This window comes from Perca fluviatilis, chromosome 5 (assembly GCF_010015445.1).
Source record: "Perca fluviatilis chromosome 5, GENO_Pfluv_1.0, whole genome shotgun sequence".
NCBI classification, from domain to species: domain Eukaryota; kingdom Metazoa; phylum Chordata; class Actinopteri; order Perciformes; family Percidae; genus Perca; species Perca fluviatilis.
Genome location: NC_053116.1, coordinates 3,533,180 through 3,555,101, shown reverse-complemented (window position 1 = coordinate 3,555,101; position 21,922 = coordinate 3,533,180). Strand labels below are relative to the sequence as shown.

The 21,922-nt window shown below is 40.8% G+C and overlaps 1 protein-coding gene across 1 annotated transcript; it reads left to right on the top strand.

Moving 5' to 3' along the window:
* The first annotated feature begins 1,164 nt into the window (after positions 1–1,164).
* On the top strand, positions 1,165–21,023 carry lrrc38a (leucine rich repeat containing 38a). Its single transcript, XM_039801121.1, has 2 exons — positions 1,165–2,125; positions 20,580–21,023. Exons 1-2 carry the CDS (start codon positions 1,498–1,500, stop codon positions 20,825–20,827), a joined length of 876 nt encoding a protein of 291 aa, XP_039657055.1. The 5' UTR covers positions 1,165–1,497; the 3' UTR covers positions 20,828–21,023.
* The last annotated feature ends 899 nt before the right edge of the window (positions 21,024–21,922 follow it).

Genomic DNA, 21,922 nt, shown 5'->3' with positions numbered 1-21,922 from the left:
TGAAACCATCGTTACCTGGTGCTTTCCCTGTTGGAAAGGCTTTCAAAGCAGAAAATATTTCTGGTTCTGTAACAGGTGCCTCTATACTTTCTCTCTCCTCTTCTTTCAATGTTGGTAGGGAGATATCCTGAAGGAAAGATTCCATATCCATTTCGTTTATGGCACTTTCTGTCTGATAAAGTTTAGAATAAAAGTCTCTGAAAGCTTTATTCATTTGTGATTATTCGTGGATGACCGCACCAGTGCTGTGATATGTGATATGTGATATTGATTGCCGATTTTGCAGTTGTTTTAACCTTGAGGATTCTGCCTTTATCGCCACTTTCAAACTACTTTCGGCAGAGTCTGAACAGTGCAAATGCTGCTATGTATTATTGATTGTAATTCTGCCTTACAGACCATCATTGCATTTTTGAGTCTAATATTCTTAAGATCCTACATATGCTGTGATTCTAATGTCTTAAACTCTGAGATTAATCTGTGGCATCGGTAATAATCCAACCTCTACCATACCATCTGTATTGAGGGCATCAAACTAAGATTGATATTCATGAACTCATTTGTTTTCTCTTTTATTACAGCTGTTTATGATTAGCCCTCATGTTTTGCGTAGGAATGATACTTGTAAATCAGCCTGCAAAAAGCTGCAGCTGCTGTGAAGGCTTCTGCACATCATGTCTACCGGTTTCATGGGACTAGGATGAGAAACTAGCTCTTTTACATCCCCATTTAGCAATTATAGTAAAGGTGAGGAAAAAGGGGACTGAAGGAGGAGGCAGGGCGGAAACGGCGGTGATTCCAGAAGACTGCGTCACAGACTCCGTGAGTCACAAATGGTGATGGCATCCTCATCTTCACTTCGGGGCTGCCTGTGTCAAGAACCACACTGTAGGACTGACAGGATTTCAGTCAATGAGGACTCTGCCTGTGGTTCTGCTCCACTGATCCGACTGATGACAGGGCTTTACCTCAGGAGCTGACTAATGAAGCAGGGAGGGCTGTCCCTGCTAGTCTACACACACACACACACACACACACACACACACACACACACACACACACACACACACACACACACACACACACACACACACACACACACACCCTCGCCTCTATTTACATCAGTGTTAATCCTCTCCCCTTTCACATCAACCCCCCCCTTCCCGTTCTCTTGCACACTCTCTCTTTTGCTCCTCCCCTCTCTTACCTCAAAGCCAGCAGGCTGCTATTTGATCCAGACTGCTTTTTACATGATCTCCTGGAATACAAAGCTCCCCGGCTACTCCATGGCTTTTCGGGTTCTTCTCGCGTTGCGGTGCAGAGAGCACAACAGGATGCCAGCGCCACGCTGAACCTACATCGGCCGGCCTTTCCTTCCCCTCCCCCTCCTGTGATCTTCACCTTTCTATCTGTCCGTCTCCCTGACCTTCCTTCTCACCCCATGCTGAGACCCCCTCCCCCCCCAATCTCCTAGTTAATGTTGCCGCCCCCTCGACAATGATACCATGCATTAACTGGCTGCAGCCTTTCCTTGCCTTGATCTCCTCGACCTTGCTTACGCGAGGCCACATCTGTCCATCCAGCTGTTTGTGTCCAGACCACCACACTGTGAACTGCACCAACCGAGGTCTTACCAGAGTCCCAGACCCCATCCCTCTGGGTGTTCGCCGTCTCCTGCTCTCCAACAACTGGATTCCCTGGATCCCTTCCGACTTCTTGGTCCTCTACAGCGATCTGGTCTACCTGGACCTGAGGAATAACTCCCTCTCCCAGCTGGAGCCAGGTACCCTGAGCACCTCCTCTAGATTAGTCTTCTTGGACCTGGGGAACAACAACCTGACGGAAATCTCCTCGGGAACATTTGGGGAGTCCAGGAGTCTGATTAAACTACGACTGGGGAACAACCCCTACCTAAACATGGTAGGCAGGGACGCTTTCACGGGGCTGACTTCTTTGAGGGAGCTGGAGCTGGAGAGGAATGGTCTCACAGCCCTGGACGTCATGGTCCTGGAATCACTGCCCTCCCTCCGGATGCTGCGTCTGGATGGCAACCCCTGGCTTTGCAACTGCCACTTTTCCAAACTGTTTGTATGGCTGACAGAGAACCGCCACAAACTCCCAAAGGGTAAGACATAAGCTGCTTAAAGTACAGACTTGCAGTCTTTGACCCATGGCAGAGCAGAGCAGAGCAGAGGGAATCCAATCCTTCCCCCATGATACATTTAGTCATAACATTTGATTGTTCAGTTTCAATGCCAGACATAGTAGATGACTAAAATACATGTATTACATAAAAATGAAATATATTGAGAATTCAAATATTTAGAAAAGTGTAATTCTTCCAGGTCAAGGCAAAAAAACAAAAGACTGAAAACAAAAAGAGCCAAAGCTCTTACTTTCTCTGGACGGAGAAATGATGCCATGTTGCAGACATGAGTCTAAGTCTGCACTAGTTAACTGTGACTGTATCACCATGATTATCATGTTCACCACAGGTCATTTCGGGCTCTGGTTTCTCTTATTTTTTTTAGAAGAATATTGCTCACAGTCTTTGTAAGTTGTATACCACGGTTAACTAAAGTTGTATTATCAAAACAAATCAAAACTGTGCAGAAACACTGATACTCACAAATACAGTATATGATATTTTTCTTCATATTGTCCTATATGTGTCCCTGTCTGTATATGCACAGTGTGTGTGTGTGTGTGTGTGTGTGTGTGTCTGCAGCTAATCTTGCATACTACTGGACCCAACCTAAAAAATTGTGGCGCAAAATGAACCTAGGGGTTAATAACATACGTGTACCGATGTCTGGGATCTGTTTTCACGCTAATCGAATGTGCCTCTAGCTTGAAACTAGCTACCGCAAACCGGTGTTTAGCTGCTAACGCTAGCTTTCGGGGCACAGGGAAAATCACTATTTGTAACCACTAACAAGGCTCAAAATAGCATCACACTGACTCGGTAGCATCATGACGGTCCCTACATGCAAACCGAAGCATTGAGAACTTTGTAAGTGTACAGACAGTTTATTACAAAGATAGATTATAAAGACAGTGGCGTTACTGTTTACATGCGGCCGCCATCTTGGATAACAGTCATGACCAGTCGAATCACGAACGCTGTGTTTGAGCTATGTCACTGGTTACTGATTGCACGTCGTTCGACTGGTCATGACTGTTATCCAAGATGGCGGCCGTGGCCCGCTTGCCTGGTCCTCCATTTATGGCATGTTAGCTTGGCGGCGTTAGCCAGGACCAGTCGGGATCACTTTACTGGCTGTGTCTCAATTGTCTTTGCGAGTAATTAACTTGAGTACTCTATATAATTCAATGTGAGTACACAAATGTTGAAATAACATAAAATGCCCGTCCCTTGTAGCCGTGATGAATTAGCCTGAAGCCAATGCTTACCTGTTCAGGAGGAAATTAGCCAACTCTGAGTCCTATTGGGCTCTAAGCCAAAATTTACCCGGGGTTTGTTACGTCTCTGGTCACGCAACTGTTTAGAAAAACTGAGGTTTTTTAGGGCGGGTAGAATGACTCTATTTGCGTTGATCCTGTTGTTTGTTTGCAGCTTCCGTGGCTGTACTACAGCTGTAGGGTTTATGTTTTTACAGGTATATCTGGCAACGTGGCCTGGCTGTCAAACTGGGCAGTGGATACCAACACACAGGCCAAAACACAAACAGAAATTTCTAAAGGAGAAAATACTGGCTTTAGCATTGTTGTCAGAATTTTGTGTATGAACTGTTAAATATTTTATATGCTGAAGGGTCATTTATTGTTTAACATTATGTCATATTTGACATGTTCATATTTGTTCTGCAAAATCTGAATCTGCAAAGTAACTAGTAACTGTAGCTGCCAAATAAGTCTAGCTATTGGAATAAAAAGTGTAAGCGTATAAAGTAGCATAACATTTACATAAACAAGCAAAGTACCTTAAACCTGTACACTACAGTACAATAGGTCAGTAAATGTTAATGAACGACTGATAACACTTAAATATACATACATTATCTTGACACCTGCACATACAGTAATACCCCAATACCCCAGTCACTTTTTCAGTCACTTAAATAACAATGAACTACTTCAATACAGTGACAAAGTGGAAATTACGAGGTCTGTTGGTTTTTAACTGCCTTCATGGTTCTTGAGTTTTAAATAAGAATGTGTTACAAGGCAACCTATATACCGTAAACACAATCCCCTTCTGTTTGCATCAGTAGGCCAACGGTGAAGCAGAACTTTATTCAGCACTACAGCACATCTGATGCCGTGACACCATACTGACACTAGCTAACCCTGTCTAGACTCCTTACTCACAACAAAAGGACATTATATACACACACACACATTCATGTAAATGGAATAGAAAAAAAATTGAAATTGAGCAAATGAACATGGACGTTTCTTGGAATGTGTGCGGAGCCACTGTGAGAGGACGTTGTCTTGCAGTCATTTTGCATCTGTGGTCCTCGCTACATTCAGAATGATGTCTGTTTGTGTATATGCACCTGTGTGTGTGTGTATACTTATGTGTCTGGCTATATGTGCCTGTCTCTGTATTGCAGTGTTGTGTTCCTGTCAACATGTGCCCACCTATCTCTGTTCATGTAATCCTCCTGTGTGTCTGTCTGCCATATACTGTATGCATTTGTGCATTTGAATTCACACATTTTCACATTCCATTAAACAAGTAATTCTGCATGTGTACATCTGTACATGTGTTTGTGGATGCACACTTTTGTGCCTCTATGTCTGTGTTTTTTGTTGTGCACATGGTGCCCATTTCAGTGAATAAACATGTGTTCTTATGCTTGTGTGTGCTTTGTTCAAATACCATTATAAATATGTCAGTGGTTGTGTTCAGTGGCTCATGTACTAATGTCTACATGTTTGTATTTTTTAACCCTAACCCTATTTTGCTTTCATATTGTCCTATATGTGTCCCTCTCTGTATGTGCACGTGTGTGTGTGTGTGTGTGTGTGTGTGTGTGTGTGTGTGTGTGTGTGTGTGTGTGTGTGTGTGTGTGTGTGTGTCTGTGTGAGCATGAGTCTGGCTGCCTGTTCTAGCGCCACGTGACTACAATATCACCATGAGGTCACTGAGTTCCTTTTTATGTGGAAAACCCCTTCTGGTCTTACAGTGACTCACACATACACGAACACACACACATATACACACTTGACAATAATGTCCAGTGACTCCTGGGTACAGCAGGGCTACAGAGGAATCAGAATAAAATGGAAGAGCTTCCCTCTACGCAGTGGCCAAAATGTTTTCCAGGTGTTACAATGCATTGGTACCAAAACACACTACTTGGTTTTATATTTCCAGATTTAGAAAAGGAATGTTGATTCACCATAGCGTGCAGAGACTATAACGAACACATCTAAAATACTTACTAAATTTGATGTTTAGCCTTTTTGTTAAAATAGAATATAACAATAATACCTCCTGCAGTTTCAAATTTGTGGATTAATTCTGGCATGTGTGGAGCTGGATTTCTATAGGTGCATTAAGGGGGTTCGTTAAATTCAGTTAAATTCAATTCAACTTTATATATAGTGTCAAATGATAACAGGAGTTATTTCAGGACACTTTACAGATAGAGTGTGGTCTAGACCTACTCTATCATTTACAGAGACACAATTTCTCCCAAGAGCAAGTATTTGGAGTGATAATGGCAAAGAAAAACTTCCTTTAAACAGACAGAAACCTGACTCTTGGTGGGTGATGCGACCAGTTGAGAGAGAGAGAGAGAGAGAGATAAAGATAAAGAAATATGACTATGATAATAATCAATAATAATGATAATTATAATAATTATAGCAGTGGGTATAATGGAATTACACGATGAACAGTGGCAAATATAGAGGCTGCAATTATAGGCTGTGTTGATGTTTTTGATGTTAATGCAACATTTAACTAGTTTATTGAAAAGTGGTTAATTTATATTGATACTGTAGTTAATATTTTAAGAATTTCTTACCATGATTAGGTAAGAGCCAATGAGGTTTAACCATGTACCCAGCTAGTTTAAATAGCTCACGTTACTGTATTGTGTCAACAGTTAACTTAATTTAATATTGTATGTGGCATTTTCTTTTGCGGGGTGCAAATGTTCCACCAAAACAAGTTCCTTCCTGAGACCATGTAGCAGAACCACCGCCGCTGCGTCCGGAGATTAGCGCCGCCCAAGATGATTGTGATTAGTTTAGTGGTTTTTTTTCTCCCATCCCAGAATGCATCTGTGGTGTAGTCAGACCTGACTCCACAGCGCTGTGGAGATAGAGCTGGACATGCGAGTGTAACAGGTGATGTAGACAGTCATATGTATTTCACCAAAATATCCTCTCATTTCCATTAAAGCTTTTAATTCGGGGATTTTACCTCCTACCTGTGTGTTTTTCGAGTGCGACTGTGTATGTGGACGTGGTCAGCGTGATGACGAAGGTACGTGCTCGCTCCGGTCAGAGACTGATATGACTGGAGGTAGGTTATGGATTCGTCAAGCTCCGTTAATAAAAGTTTATAAAATATATTAATTGTAATTTGAACGCTAATGTATTCTGTTAAATGTAATGTCTGATTTGTCCTGTGTGATTTATACAGTGGTTTGAATGCGCCATCTAAAGTTTTTCAATTTGTTCTGTAATTAGATAGATGGCTAACGCTAGCAAGCTAAGACCGTTGCTAAGGCTGCTGCTAAGGACGTTGCAAAGTAAGCCTGTCAGTAGAATAGAGTAACAGTAAAAGACGACTCCGTCGTACCTTGTTAACCTCATTCATTCTGCTCTTTTGTCAGAGGATCTAAACAGATGTACAGTGGCGACCACACAAGGTATGTCCTGTCCTTTTTGTTAAAACTACAGAATACACAGATTAAAGCATCGAAAATACAGCACTGTCTCCTGCCCAGTGGCATAGGCAGAAATAGTATTTTGGGCGGGCCAGTACAAAAGTAAGTGGGCCATTTTCAAAAAGACGAAGTAGCAAAAAGGACTAAAAAACAACGATTTTACTTTCCAACATACTGCATTACAACGGCAATAGCAGTACTGTCTACAACATGCTCCACCAACAAAAGTCTAAAGTCTAAAAAGTTTGTACACAACAATATAGATAAAAACCTGTAGATTGTAACATATTCAGGCTAAAATATATTTGCACCGGCAGAACCAGCAGCATTGGCTCTGCACAGCCAAAAATAAAATATTATAAAATTAACCATTTTATTGCACAAAGTGGCAACTAAACATGAACCCACACAGCACACAGCAGAGAAGGCATTTACATACTGCATGACATAGAATAGCCTACATCAGACAGAAATCACACATGTAACAATGCAACAGCATTGTTGCTTCACGACTATGGTCAGATCATGAGCAGCAAATGGCTATCAGCAGTAAAAGAAAATCAAAGAATGAAAACTTCCAGCCTAGCATTGTTTAAATTATGAAAGATATAATGAAAGGTCAGCAAATCTTAGACAGTGTATCAAGTCCACTGCAGTGACAGGTTCAAAGAAAACTAAAAACTAGCCTACGTCCCTCACAGATAAGTTATCTTATGTGGGCAAAACACAAACGTGTTTCAGATAGAAGCCATCATCAGTGTTCATCATTTCTTACTAAATATGAAGGTTAGCTACTAGGTTAGGTTACTTAATTAATAACACAAGAAGCAGGAAAGACGTTTGACTTAATTTTACCTCTGTGAGGGCCATGTGGCACTCAAACACACTCCTGTCTCGCTGATGGGCTGTCAGCTCTGCTGGGGAAATGTCTGCACATGCTGCAGAAAAACGCGTCCTTATTTTCACTGTATTCCATCCACGAAAACTGTCCATACCACTTTAAAGAGATGCCATTGTTGTCGCGGTAACTTTTAACAGTACATTGCTTAACACATCCATGGTAAGTTGTCTAAAAAGCCAGCTAGCTAAAGCCTGGTACAGACGGCAGGATAATTAGGCCGATTTTAGCCCCGATTCACCCCTCCCGACAATCTTAAGGATGCTCGGATTATCGTAAAATAATCTGATCAGATATTCCTGCCGTGTGTGGTGTGTTAAGACTGCTCTCGTCTGCTCGGAAGGACATCGGGACCGCTCCGATCTCAAATCGGGGATATCCAACATGTTGGATTTATTTGGCCCGATTTCTCCTCGTGTGTGGTGTCCCCAAACGAGCACGCAGCCTGTGTAAAATAAATAAAGTCGATGGGCATAACTACATCCACAACTGCAGTCCACCAGAGTACATGGAAACGAATATATGAACGTTTATTAATCTGTGTAATACCTAATGACATTTCTATGAGAAAAAACAAATTCAATTCAATTCAATTCAATTCAATTTTATTTATAGTATCAAATCATAACATAAGTTATCTCGAGACACTTTACAGATAGAGTAGGTCTAGACCACACTCTATAATTTACAAAGCCCCAACAATTCCAACAATTCCAGTAATTCCCTCAAGAGCAAGCAGTGCGACAGTGGCGAGGAAAAACACCCTCTTGGGAAGAAACCTCGGACAGACCCAGGCTCTTGGTAGCGGTTCTGACGAGCCGGGTGGGGGTGTGATGAACAGTGGCGATAGTAGTCACATTAATAATGGAACAGTGACTGGATGTAGCGGGAAGCTGCAGGGTTCAGCAGGACGCAGCATGACATTGCAGGGCATCGCTGAGCTCAGCAGGGAGTGCAGCAGGACCACGGCGACAGCTGCAACCAGGGTCTTGGTGCCAACGTTCTCCAAGGAAATACGCTGGGGGAAAAAAAAAGCATAAGGACTCCGGGGAGTAAACTCCCCAGAAGCTAGGATTAGTAACAAGCATTTCTGGGACGGGCTGCACACAAATAGTAATAGTAATAGTAACAGTAATAGAAACAGTAATAGAAAGGGAGAGGAGAGAGCAGCTCAGTGTGTCAAAGGAAGGAAGTCCCCGGCAGTCTAGGACTATAACAGCGTAACTATAACAGGTAACTAAGAGAGACAGGTCATAAGGAGAGGTAGCTTTTTCGGGCTTAGAACTCTCCCCCGCCGGATCTGGCTTGGCTGGCCTGCCTCCCTATTTGTTTATGTATTATTAATCTAACAATTATGAAGAGAAGCAGTTGGGCCAGTTAGGTGAACACTGCAACTCCTCACTCCTAACTATAAGCTTTATCAAATAGGAGAGTTTTAAGTTCATTCTTGAATGAGGTGACAGTTTCTGCCCCCGAACCCAGATCGGGAGCTGGTTCCATAGGAGAGGAGCCTGATAACTGAAGGCTCTAGCTCCCATTCTACTTTTAGAGACTCTAGGTACCACCAGTAACTCTGCATTCTGGGAGGCGCCAGTGCTCTAGTAGGACAATAGGGTATTAGGGAGCTCTTCTAGATATGATGGTGCTAGACCATTTAGAGCTTTGTAGGTCAAGAGAAGGACTTTAAACTCAATCCTGGATTCAACAGGAAGCCAATGCAGAGAAGCTAATACAGGAGAAATATGATCTCTTTTCTTAGTTCTTGTGAGAACACGCGCTGCAGCATTCTGGATCAGCTGGAGAGTCTTAAGAGACTTATTTGAGCAACCTGACAGTAGGGAATTACAATAGTCCAGCCTGGAAGTAACAAATGCATGGACTAGTTTTTCAGCGTCGTTTTGAGACAGGATATTCCTAATTTTGGCAATGTTACAAAGATGAAAAAAGGCTGTTCTTGAGGTTTGTTTTAGATTGGCATTAAAGGATATATCCTGATCAAAGATAACTCCTAAATTTCTAACAGTGGTGCTGGAGGCCAGGGCAACACCATCCAGAGTAGCTATATCTCTAGATAATGAAGTTCGGAGGTGTTTAGGGCCCAGCACAATAACTTCAGTTTTGTTAGGGTTTAACATCAGAAAATTATAGGTCATCCAGGATTTTATATCCTTAATGCACTCTTGAAATTTTGCTAGCTGACTGGTTTCGTCCTGGTTTGATTGACAAGTATAATTGGGTGTCATCCGCATAACAGTGAAAGTTAATTGAGTGTTTTCTAATAATATTGCCTAGAGGAAGCATATATAAGGAGAATAGAATTGGTCCAAGCACTGAGCCTTGAGGAACCCCATGGCTAACTTTAGCGTGTACTTGGAGGATTTATCATTAACATTCACAAATTGAGATCGATCAGAGAAATAGGACCTAAACCAACTCAGAGCAATTCCTTTAATGCCTACCAAGTGTTCCAATCTCTGTAACAGGATTGAATGGTCAATTGTGTCAAATGCAGCACTAAGATCTAGTAAAACAAGAATGGAGACAAGACCTTTGTCTGCAGCAGTTAAAAGGTCGTTAGTAATTTTCACCAGTGCCGTCTCTGTGCTATGATTCTTTCTAAATCCTGATTGAAAGTCATCAAATAAACTGTTGCTATGTAGAAAATCACATAACTGATTAGCAACCACCTTCTCAAGGATCTTGGATAGAAAAGGAAGGTTAGATATAGGTCTATAGTTTGCTAAGACCTCAGGATCCAGGGTGGGTTTTTTCAGAAGAGGTTTTATCACAGCTACTTTAAATGACTGTGGTACATAACCTGTTAATAGAGACATATTGATCATATCTAGTAATGAGGTGTTAACCACAGGTAATGCTTCTTTGAGTAGTCTCGTGGGATGGGGTCCAAGAGACAGGTAGATGGCTTAGCTGAGGATATCTTTAACAATAATTGTTGAAGATCTATAGGATAAAAGCAGTCTAAGTATATGTCGAGACCGTCTTTATTTTCTAACGACTCTATGCGTTTAAAGGTGAACCGTTAGAAGTTGAGTGTAAAAGGTGATGAATTTTATCTCTAATTGTTGTAATTTTATCATTGAAGAAGCTCATGAAGTCATCACTACTCAGAGCTAGAGGAATAGATGGCTCAGTAGAGCTGTGGCTATCTGTCAGCCTGGCGACAGTGCTGAAAAGAAACCTTGGGTTGTTCTTGTTTTCTTCTATTAGTGATGAGTAATAGTCTGATCTGGCCTTTCTTAGGGCCTTCCTATAGGTTTTGAGACTTTCTTGCCAATCCAAACGAGATTCTTCCACCTTGGTGGAACACCACTTACATTCGAGGTTTCGCGAGATTTGTTTTAATTTGCGAGTTTGGGAGTTATACCAAGGTGCTAGTTTCCTTTGCTTCATCATCTTCTTTTTCAGGGGAGCAACGGAGTCTAAGGTCGGTGAGGCTATGTCGTAACACCGTCTACAAATGCATCAATTTGAGAGGGACTGAGGTTAACATACAGGTCCTCTGTTATGTTAAGGCATGACATAGAGTCGAATGCTGTTGGAATATCTTCTTTAAATTTAGCTATAGCACTGTCAGATAAGCATCTGGTGTAGGAGCTTTTATCTAATTTAATATAATCAGGTAGTAAGAATTCGAAAGTGATTAACGAATGATCTGATAATACTGAATTCTGCGAAAATATTATTAAATCCTCAATTTCAATACCATATGCCAGCACAAGGTCGAGGGTGTGGTTAAAACAGTGCGTCGCCTTGTGCACACTCTGACTGAAACCGATTGAATCCAGTAATGAGTTGAAAGCAGTACTAAGGCTGTCATTGTCAACGTCCACATGGATATTAAAATCACCTACAAGAAGTACTTGGTCTGATTTAAGGACTAAACATGATAAAAACTCTGAGAATTCAGATAAAAATTCAGAATACGGACCTGGAGCCCTGTAAATAACAAACGAAATAATTGGCTGTAATGTTTTCCATTTTGGATGTTGAAGATTAAGAACAAGACTTTCAAATGAGTTATAATGTAATTTAGGTTTAGGAGTAATTAGCAGGCTTGCATCAAAGATGGCTGCAACTCCCCCTCCTCGGCCTGAGCCTCTAGGAATTTGAGTATTAATATGGCTGGGAGGAGTGGCTTCATTTAGACTAACATAGTCTTCATGGCCCAGCCAGGTTTCAGTAAGACAAAATAAATCAATTTTATTGTCTGATATCAACTCGTTTACCAGTACTGCTTTAGAAGACAGAGATCTAATATTTAATAGTCCACATCTAATTTTCCTATTTTGTTCTATTGCAGTAGTTTTAATTCCAATTAGGTTGTTAAGTATAGCGCATCTTTTGTTTACCTTTGATTTAACCGATCTGAGCCGGGGGACAGACACCGTGCTTATTAGACTATGAGTGGGCGACTGCTCCAACGGAAGCACAGAGGGGCGCGTAGCACTGCACCTCTGATTACTAATATCAAACTTGGGTTGTCATGGTTTATGTCTGATAAACTCGTTCAGATTTTTTGATATGAGAGCGGCACCGTCCCAGGTGGGATGAATGCCGTCTCTCTCAATCAGACCAGGCTTTCCCCAGAACGCCCTCCAGTTATTCACATAGCCCACATCATTAGCTGGGCACCACCCCGACAACCAGCGGTGGAAGGATTTCATCATTGGTCAGGTTTGGCAGGGGTCCAGAGAAAACTACTGAGTCCGACATTGTCTTTGCGTATGCACAAAGTGACTCAACATTCATTTTAGTGATCTCCGATTTACGACCATTACCACCTACGTGAAGTATGATCTTACTGTATTTACGGTTCTTTTTTGCCAGCAGCTTTAGATGGGTTTCTATATCGCCCGGCCCGCCCCCGCGGGGACACATATGACCGTAGGTAGGCCTACTGTAGCCGCCGGGCCGCTGGCTTCACATATCGCAGTATAGAGCTCCCAATAACCAGAACTGGCTTCTCAGCGGGTGTATCGCTGAGTAGGGAGAAACTGTTAGAGAGGCGAAGACGCTCCGGTTTAGAGCGACCGTCATCATGTGCACTCCCTGGTCTAGATCTAACGCTACGCTTCCCTCGGACAGTCACCCACTCGCCCGGCTGCTCGGGGTCTGCCGGGGGACAGCTAGCAGAAGCTAAATCACCTCCATATCATGATGTAGCAAGTATAGTCCATGCTCGCGTTGTCTTCTTTGACCATCGCCTTTTCTTTTGATAACGTTTCTTTTCAGTTAAAAACACACTACAAACTATCGCCACTGCATCCTCTTCATACGCAATGATTGTTTACTCTGAAGTTACGTTTGATCTCGAGGGATTTTGCGAGATTTCCCATCTGACCTGGGAATGCTCGGGAATCAAATAGGTTCGTGTGTGATGTGTTGATTTTGCCGTGTGCTGAGCACCACACACTGTACGACCAAAACTGTTAGACCCGTGATTTTTTATCACCGTGTGTGGGGTCTCTCAGGATTGGAAAATCGGCCGACAATTTTAAAATCGTCCCGTGTGAACCAGGCTTAACGTTAGCTGCTGAAGGCAGCCTGGAGAGTCTGCCTGTTGTTACCATAGAAACCACTTATACGTTCCGAAGGCGTTTTATCTAATTGTTTGTATGGTTTAACAGTTTGGTTTTAATCAGAAGAAAATACACATTAAACACACACAACTAGCTAATTCTGTTATTATTTCTTTTTTTTTTTCATACATTTGAATATTTTTCATAACAAAACGTATTTTGATCAAACTTGGCTGGATGGGCCAGTGAGTAAAGTGGGCGGGCCAGTGCCGCCCTGGCCCATTACTGCCTACGCGCCTGCTCCTGCCTCATCTGTCGCCAGAACACAACGCAGAGATCACAAAAGGGCGAAACAAAGACACGAGACTAGTACTTTGGTAAATGTTGGCTTCTTCATTTGATGTCCAACACTTATGTTGCTGTTTGTATTATATTATATGTCCAGTGATACATGATCAGTGGTAGCTGTTTTTGTTACTGAGAAGAAAAAGAGAAAGGGTCTGGGTTTATCAGAATCAGAATCAGAATCAGCTTTATTGGCCAGGTTTGCATAGACAAACAAGGAATTTGACTCTCAAAGTACAGAGATGACGGTAAGAATATAAAAAATAGTGTATAATAATACAAAAATAGTGTATAACAATACAATAGAATTTACAATTTTACAAAAAATATACAAAAGAGAGGGAAGGAATAGTGCAATATCGGTCAATAGACTGAGATTTTAGGATATAAATATGAATACAGTGCAAGGCCGATCAGTGCAATGGTAATATATTAATAACAATATTGTAATTGTAGGATTGAAATAGACATGAGGTAGATGAGCAGAACAGTGGTGGTTGACTTTGTTCAGTGGGAGGGTGGGGGCTATTTCTGAGTGACCGCTTGGGGAAAGAAACTGGTGGAACAGGTGGAACAGTTCGGTCCGTCTCTCTGAACTGTTCCACCAAAAACCACATAACACAATACACAGCAACGCAAGTGTTGGAAATCACATGAACCAGCCAGCATTTGCATAGTAAATAGTGGTAGTAGTAATTATGGTAATACATTCCAAAAATATTAACTATGTATCAATATGAATTAACCACTTGTCAATATTAACTCTTACTTGAACATGGCTAAATAATTACTGGGCCACATATTACGGCTTGGCTATTTGACAGAAGTTTGGTAGTCTAAAGCTGATTTGGAAAGGACTTATGGGCCATCACAGCACATACAGTATTTGTCTGTCTGTCTGATTGTGGTCAGTAGAGACTAGAAAGCAGTAGAGCCCATCTGTCGCTCAAAGTCCTCAATTTTGAATTTTGAATATGAATATAGGTCATTCCTAATGAAAAAATATGTTTAATTTCAAGCCCTCTTATAACTTACCATTTTTTTTGTGATATTAAGTTGTTCTCTTATTTTCTAATTAGGCTATATCCTCAACCTTCCACTTCTGGGATTGCTACGGTGCCACAGGAAATTCCGCCATGTCCTTTTTTTCGACCGGATTTCCGTCCCCTTCCTCTTTCTTTTTGTTGGAATTTTAAACTCCGGTGGATTTGTGAGGACTATGGTTAACTGCTCCTCAGATCTCTGCAGGGTAAATCCAGACAGTTAGCTAGACTATCTGTCCAATCAGAGTTTTCTGTTGCAACGACTAAAACAACTTTTGAACGTACAAATGTTCCACCAAAACAAGTTCCTTCCTGAGGCTATTTTCCAGCCGCACCACGGCTCCGTGCAGCTCTATCTACATAGTCTCGCTTTGCTAAACCCTCCTCCAAAGCGCGCTGAAGGAGGGTCTGGCTACTCCACATAGCATTCGGGGATGGGAGGAAATCGTGCTCTGGTTTATTGGCATTTCTTTACACTAATCAGAATCGTGCTAAACACCACATACACAACCCTCCCATCCCCCCACCCCTCCTCGACGCAGTTGCTAGTAGCCAAGGAGGACCTGGAGGATTAAAAAAACATGATGGACTCTTCAGAAGACGTAATTATCTTCACTTGAGTTTCTGCGCGGGAAAGTCACCGGACGGCACAATCTTCTGCATAAACTGATGAAAACAAATGAAGAATATGGAATGTCTCAGAATACAAATTAAATAACAACAAATGTGAAGCTTTAACAATAGGAAAACAAGTTAGCCAAGCATTGAAAGATGAATACTAACTTAAATGGGATACAAATACAATAAAATATCTGGGTATCAATATCAGTAAGAATAGCCAATGTATCTTAAATACTGTAACATACTGGAAATGTAGATGCAAAAGCCTAAAAATAAATGGTGAATGTATACTCTTCAGGGAAATGGTGCATGACCCAGATTTTATTCCAAACAGAACTGATAAAATCTTAGATTACTGGGCTAGTAAAGGGCTAGTGACATACTCTCAACTACTCACAAAATACTCAATAAATTCATATGAAATGACAGCCTCCAAATATGATCTAGAACAAACACATTGGTTTAACTATTTACAGGTAAGAAGTTACCTTATGAAATATCTAGAGGAGTATAAATCAAAAAATGACTTAATACAATACTTGATTTACGCAATCACGTAAATTGCAAATGTTTTAACGTTACCTGAAAATCGTCTTCACCGTTGTGTGTAGGTGATAGTCATCACTGTTGCCTTCAACTGTGGCGCTCACTGATTGTGGTTTCCCTCTGCACCTGTAGCTAGATCATGCAAAATTGCACAACAAATAATGTTAGATTAGCGTCCCATTCCAATAAGGTTGTGGAACTCAGAACTCCGCAGCCAACGTTAATGAATGTCTAGTATAACATGAGCTAATGTCTAATAATATCCACAATGACTCAACAACACATTCTCACACCAAACTCGTAAAATAAGGACGTTTGATCAGGAGCCTTTCTCGTTCTTATTGACGCTAAAAGTCTCCTTTAGCGTTTCAAGTAAACGTGCTTGGTCGGCACTATTGCTGTCCCTTTTGACGCGCTTGGTCGGACGGTTGGGTTTAGGAAAGGGTTGTGGGTGGGCGTACGGTTCCGTGACACGCGGGAGGAAAGAAGCAAGCATGACAAGCGGGACGCAAACCCGGGTCTCCTGGGTGAAAGTCCTGTGTTTGACCCATCCACCACCCCAACCAATCTCCTCACGCAGTGATTCTTCCTTACATACTACTCGCTAAATCCTATCTAATTGCGGCTCTCCCCGGTGCGTTACACAAACACGCTGAAGGGCGTCTTTTTCGTTGCATCAGACGCTGACAGCAACGTACTTATTTTACGAGTTTGGAATGAGAACGGGTTGGACTCAACCTATCTCTGCTTTTTTTTTTTTTTATATATATATATATATATATATATATAATTTTTTTATTATTATTTATTGATGTTGTCTTTTTCTTTTATTTACTTAGATATTTGAATTATATTTGTATGAATCTGCAGACTCATATCTGAGTATGTCTGGATACATGGAAAGTTGTCGGGGTCCAGTACATGTGGGTGGGGGGCACTTGGGAACCATTTGGGTTGTTTGTATGGACAGGAACTTGATTTGACTATTTCAAGTGTGTATTGTATTTCTTTTGCTTGTTATTTTTGAAAATAAAAGAGACCATGTTCAAAGAAAACTGAGCTTTACATGTACAATTGGTGGAGGGGCCCTTTCATTTTCTACTTTTCCATTGTTCCAGACAGCCATTGTTTTCCATTCATTTCTTTATTTTATGTAAATCAATTAGCAGACTCTTCAATTTTGCTTGAGTTGTATCACATTATTGGAATGAGGTATTGTAAATCGATATGCACTCAAACTGCATTACTTAGCAGTGACACTGACAATGCTTACTTTATCCTTACTGTGATGGATTACACAACTCATACACATTTCAAGTGTCTTCTCATTGATTTTCATATGATGCGCAGATGAATGGAAACCAAGGGTTGCCTGGAACAGCATGATAATCATGTCCAAAACTCTGAAAAGGTAGAACTTGCATTTAAAGATTCCCCCACTAAAGTAACCAGCTGAAATTCAGAGTTTAATCCATTTAAAAAACTTCCGACTGGACCGAAAAGCCTGTAGTCCAACGTCCCGTTATCCCAAAATCAAAATCCCACCTTGTCTAACGTTATGTAACTTAATTTTTGCAGAAGAGCTGTCGAAGTTTTTCTTAAAGAGTCATATAAAGTCAAACATTATGATTTACGCTATGATTTATGCATTATATTATGATGCATCTGTTAAATTGAGCAATATCTCAAGGGAGTCTGGAAAGTCACTGGACTTACCGTGTTTTCGCAACAACGGGCATTCAAAGCAGTTGGCTTTTGTTTTCAGGGTACCGGGACGTCAGACTAACGTTATGGGCTTTCGGTTCAATAGAATATTTTTTTAACTATTCAGAATACAGATGGGGCAGTCCCCATATTTCGGGAGATAGGGTTAATATTAACGAATTAACGTTAGCTACCTTTAGCTTCACTGAATGTTTTCTAAAGAAAATATGCAAACTGAGCTTGTGCTGAATTTCAAATCTGTCTATAACGTGACTTAGCTAAAATAATGTGAAGTTACAGTCGCTCACACAAATAACATTGCTCTCACAAAAAGCCAACGTGCAATGGCGGTGAGGTGGTCTGGTGTGTTACAAAACACACATAGGCCTATGCGTTAATTTAACGTTAGCTAACGATGTCTAACGTTGTAGCACATCGTTATCACTTAACATTAGATTTAGATTAAAGTTACATTATGGAAATGTAGAGCGCTGCAACTGTTGCTCCTCTTCTTCACTTGTCAGATGCTCCTCTTTGAAACCGCCTTGTGCAACACAGTACTAACAGGATTAAACTGTATATGCATCATTTACACAGAACGCAACTTGCTTGTAATTTAAGAATATGTTACCGTGGAAAAATGCTGTCAGCTACTGTAATTATTTTGGATCCACAATGCATTGCAATATACTAAGCTAAGTATACTAGTGCTAAGCTTTGTATTTACTTCTTCTCATGTGCTTTTTGTCCCCTCTTTGACCACTAAAATAACACACAAACATAATTTCGGTGTCACAGGTAGCCATTTTGTGCCTTTGTGCTAAAATTCCAAAGAGCCTCAACTCTCACGCCATCTTGGATCTTGTGTGGCCTAATTACCCACTTGGTCTTATGGTCATCTTCTTCTACCTAAGTCACTCTTTACTCTTTTTTTTTTTTTTTTTTTTTTTTTTTTTTTTTTTTTTTTTTTTTTTTTTTTTTTTTTTTTTTTTTTTTTTTTTTTTTTTTTTTTTTTTTTTTTTTTCCCCCCCCCCCCCCCCCCTTTTTTTTTTTTTTGTAGCAGGATTGTAGATGTTTCATTGATTGAAGAATTATTGATTATTGGTCAATATTGCTGAAGTCAAATACATTATATTATACTTTAAAGAGAAGTTTTCTATGTGCAGTGCCAAGTTTGATGTTGTTTGGATTAGAAATGCTAAAGATATTGTTAAATATATATCGGTAAAAGAAGCACATATTGGCTTTTGCCGCTCTAGCCGCTGGCAACTTCCCCTCTCACACTGCATGCACACTGACTGAGCACTAAACCTGTTTGAGTCGTGACTCACTCGGCTCTTTCACCCGACTCTTTAAATTAACTTGAGTCGCTCATACTACATGATACAACACCGTCTCTCTCTCTCTCTCTCTCTCTCTCTCTCTCTCTCTCTCTCTCTCTCTCTCTCTTTCTCTCTGTGCACACAGATACGCACACACACAAACAGTCTGGTTCTGGTGGTGATTAATGCATATGTGCTGTTTAGCTCTCAAAATGGGCCGGGTGGGTAGTGCACTGCCATGAGTCCATGACGTTAATGTCTGATTACTCCACATTTTCATTGTGATATTTAGTGTTCTCTGTCAGGTAAAATCAGTAAGTTAGTAGAACCGCCTCGGGCTTGAACCCCTAATACAACACGAGACAACACTGTGTCTTTCTCTTTCTCTCTCTCTCTGCACACACACACACACACACACACACACACACACACACACACACACACACACACACACACACACACACACACACACACACAAACAGTCTGGTTTTGGTGGTGATTAACGCAGAATTAACCCTGAATCTGCAACGTTCTCTGTCAGGTAAATCAGTAAGTTAGTAGTAGGGTATACAGGGGAGTTGCATGGTTTGGGGTCCTTTTGTGAGTAATTTTGGGGTACAATTTGGTTTTGATGAATTCTACAAGCAGCAATACCACAGGCCAAGCAATACCACAGGCCAAGCAATCGGCCCATTCCAAGCAAACAGGCACATTTATAATGGGCACTGCACTAGTTATTTTAAATTTTATAAAGTTATCAATATATCAATATTGATAACTTTATTAATATTGATAAAATATCTTTGATAACAGCTCATGATTGAATCTGTACCACCCACATTTCCAACGGATCTGAACAATGGAGAAAAACTGTGTTATAAAGGTGTTGATTCTTTCAGATCGGGTCATTTCCAGGTTAAACCCTTGGTTTCTACCACTGTTTTTTCATTACATTCGTGAGCCAGATGTGACATGATTTGGTTCTGCTGTGCACCTGCCTTGTAGATAGACCAGTATGAATGACAATAAAAAAAAAATATATATATATATATATATATATATATATATATATAAATAACAGAGCCATAGTGCTGTAAGTAATACCTGTGTTTTTACTATTATGATAAGTCAGAATGTTTTCTGTGAGAAAGACCTATATTCTATTTAAAAAAAAAGCAAAGTCTACATATTTCCATCAATTCACATTGTGTACATGTGAAGGAAGGTCATGTTTTGTTCATTACCCCCAAAATGTAGCCTTCTTATTCATTTCAATGAGAACACAGCACCCCAGCACCCTACTAAGCCTACTCCTAAGAGGGCCCTGGCAATAAATACAGGGACATCTGGGGGAAAAAAGTTGAACATATCTCAACTTTTGTAACAAAGCAATGCAAGCTCACCTGGCACATCATTGTGTTCAATCAAACGTGCAAGTGAACATTCCTAGTAATTACTTTGTAATTGAACAACATAGTTCTGCTGTTTACCTCAACATTGTCACAATGAAGGGGAATCCAACTTTAACCATAAGGCCACTGGGGCACCCCACCCATTGTGCCCATTGCTCTATTTGGCCTGAACAACCACTTACACTTGTAAATGGGGCTGTTGATACAGGCGTGACTTTAAGAAAGTTTAGTGTCTCTGTGTCTGTCAGCTGGTTCACTTGTTGTCTCTCTTCCCAGGTATGGAGGGGATAGAGTGCTCTCTTCCTATGGATGGGCGTCGTGTTCCCCTGAGTTTACTCTCTGAAGACAGTTTTCAGAAGTGCCGTGGTACCCTCACCCTCACTGACTACCTGATCGTCATCTTCTCCGGTATCTCTGTCTCAGTAGCGGCCATCGTGGCCAGCTTCTTCCTTGCTTCCACAGTCCATTGCTTCCAGCGCCTCAGCAAAGGCAGCAAAGGAGATGAGGAGGAAGGCAACGACTGATGGGGAAAGGGGAAATGGATTAAATCAAGTATTTCATACATAACTGTTGCTCAGAACTCAACAAAACATGAGAGCAAGGAGTGATTGTGGTGGTGGTGGTGGGGAGGTGGGGATGAAAAGGCATTAAAGGTAAATGCACATCAAGAAAGCTTGTAATGTCAAATCCAAGATTACACATGAACTGTCATGAGAATCACAGACGGGGTGGATAAGGGGAAAAGTTTTTTAGCATATGCATCAATTGATTATATATTGATTCATATGTAGATTCTTATAGCTTTGATCAGCCATTCACCGAAACTCATCCAATCCTCCCGCCCCAAAAATCGTCTCAAATCTGTGTTCAGTCCTATCACGATTGTCTGTCCCATACCTTTACCAAACCACTGACTAGCATTTGAAAGACCAGCTGTCAGGATTGGAAAATGAGTTGAAATATGCATGTACTCTCATTTACAACACATCATTTTTATTGTACATGTTTTGTTTTTTGATCTATTCCAGTACTGAAACATATGCTTAATTTTGCATCTCAAGATATACTCAAAACTGAGCCTGGTAATGTTGCACACTGGCAGATGGTATTGCAGTTTACTGTATGTTATACAGTATGAGTACTTTTGTTAAATAAACATGTAACAAAAACATTCATATTTGTTTTATCAACAGGTTATTGGCAAAATCTCTCTTATTATACACAAATAATCCATTGCAGAACAGGCTGATATTCCAATGGCTCTATTGCCACTAACCTTGATAGATATCTGACATCCTTAGACTAAAAGCAACAAGTTCATGTCCCCTATTAAGCTTCAGAGTGCATGGACACATTTCTAAATTGTGATATATATCTGACAAATCAGAATATTATTTTCGAACCTTGCTGTAGTGATTTGGTTTGGATTTAGACACAAGAGCATTACTGAGGTCCAAAACTGATTTTGGGTGATAAGGCCTGGCTCACAGTCGATATTATAGTTCATCCCAAAGGTGTTGTGAATGGGCTAAAATCTAATAAAGAAATGATGAACTAATTACCTGAGCAATTGCTCATGTAACTTGGTAGGACGGCGGGGAGGAAAAACTTTCTTTAAA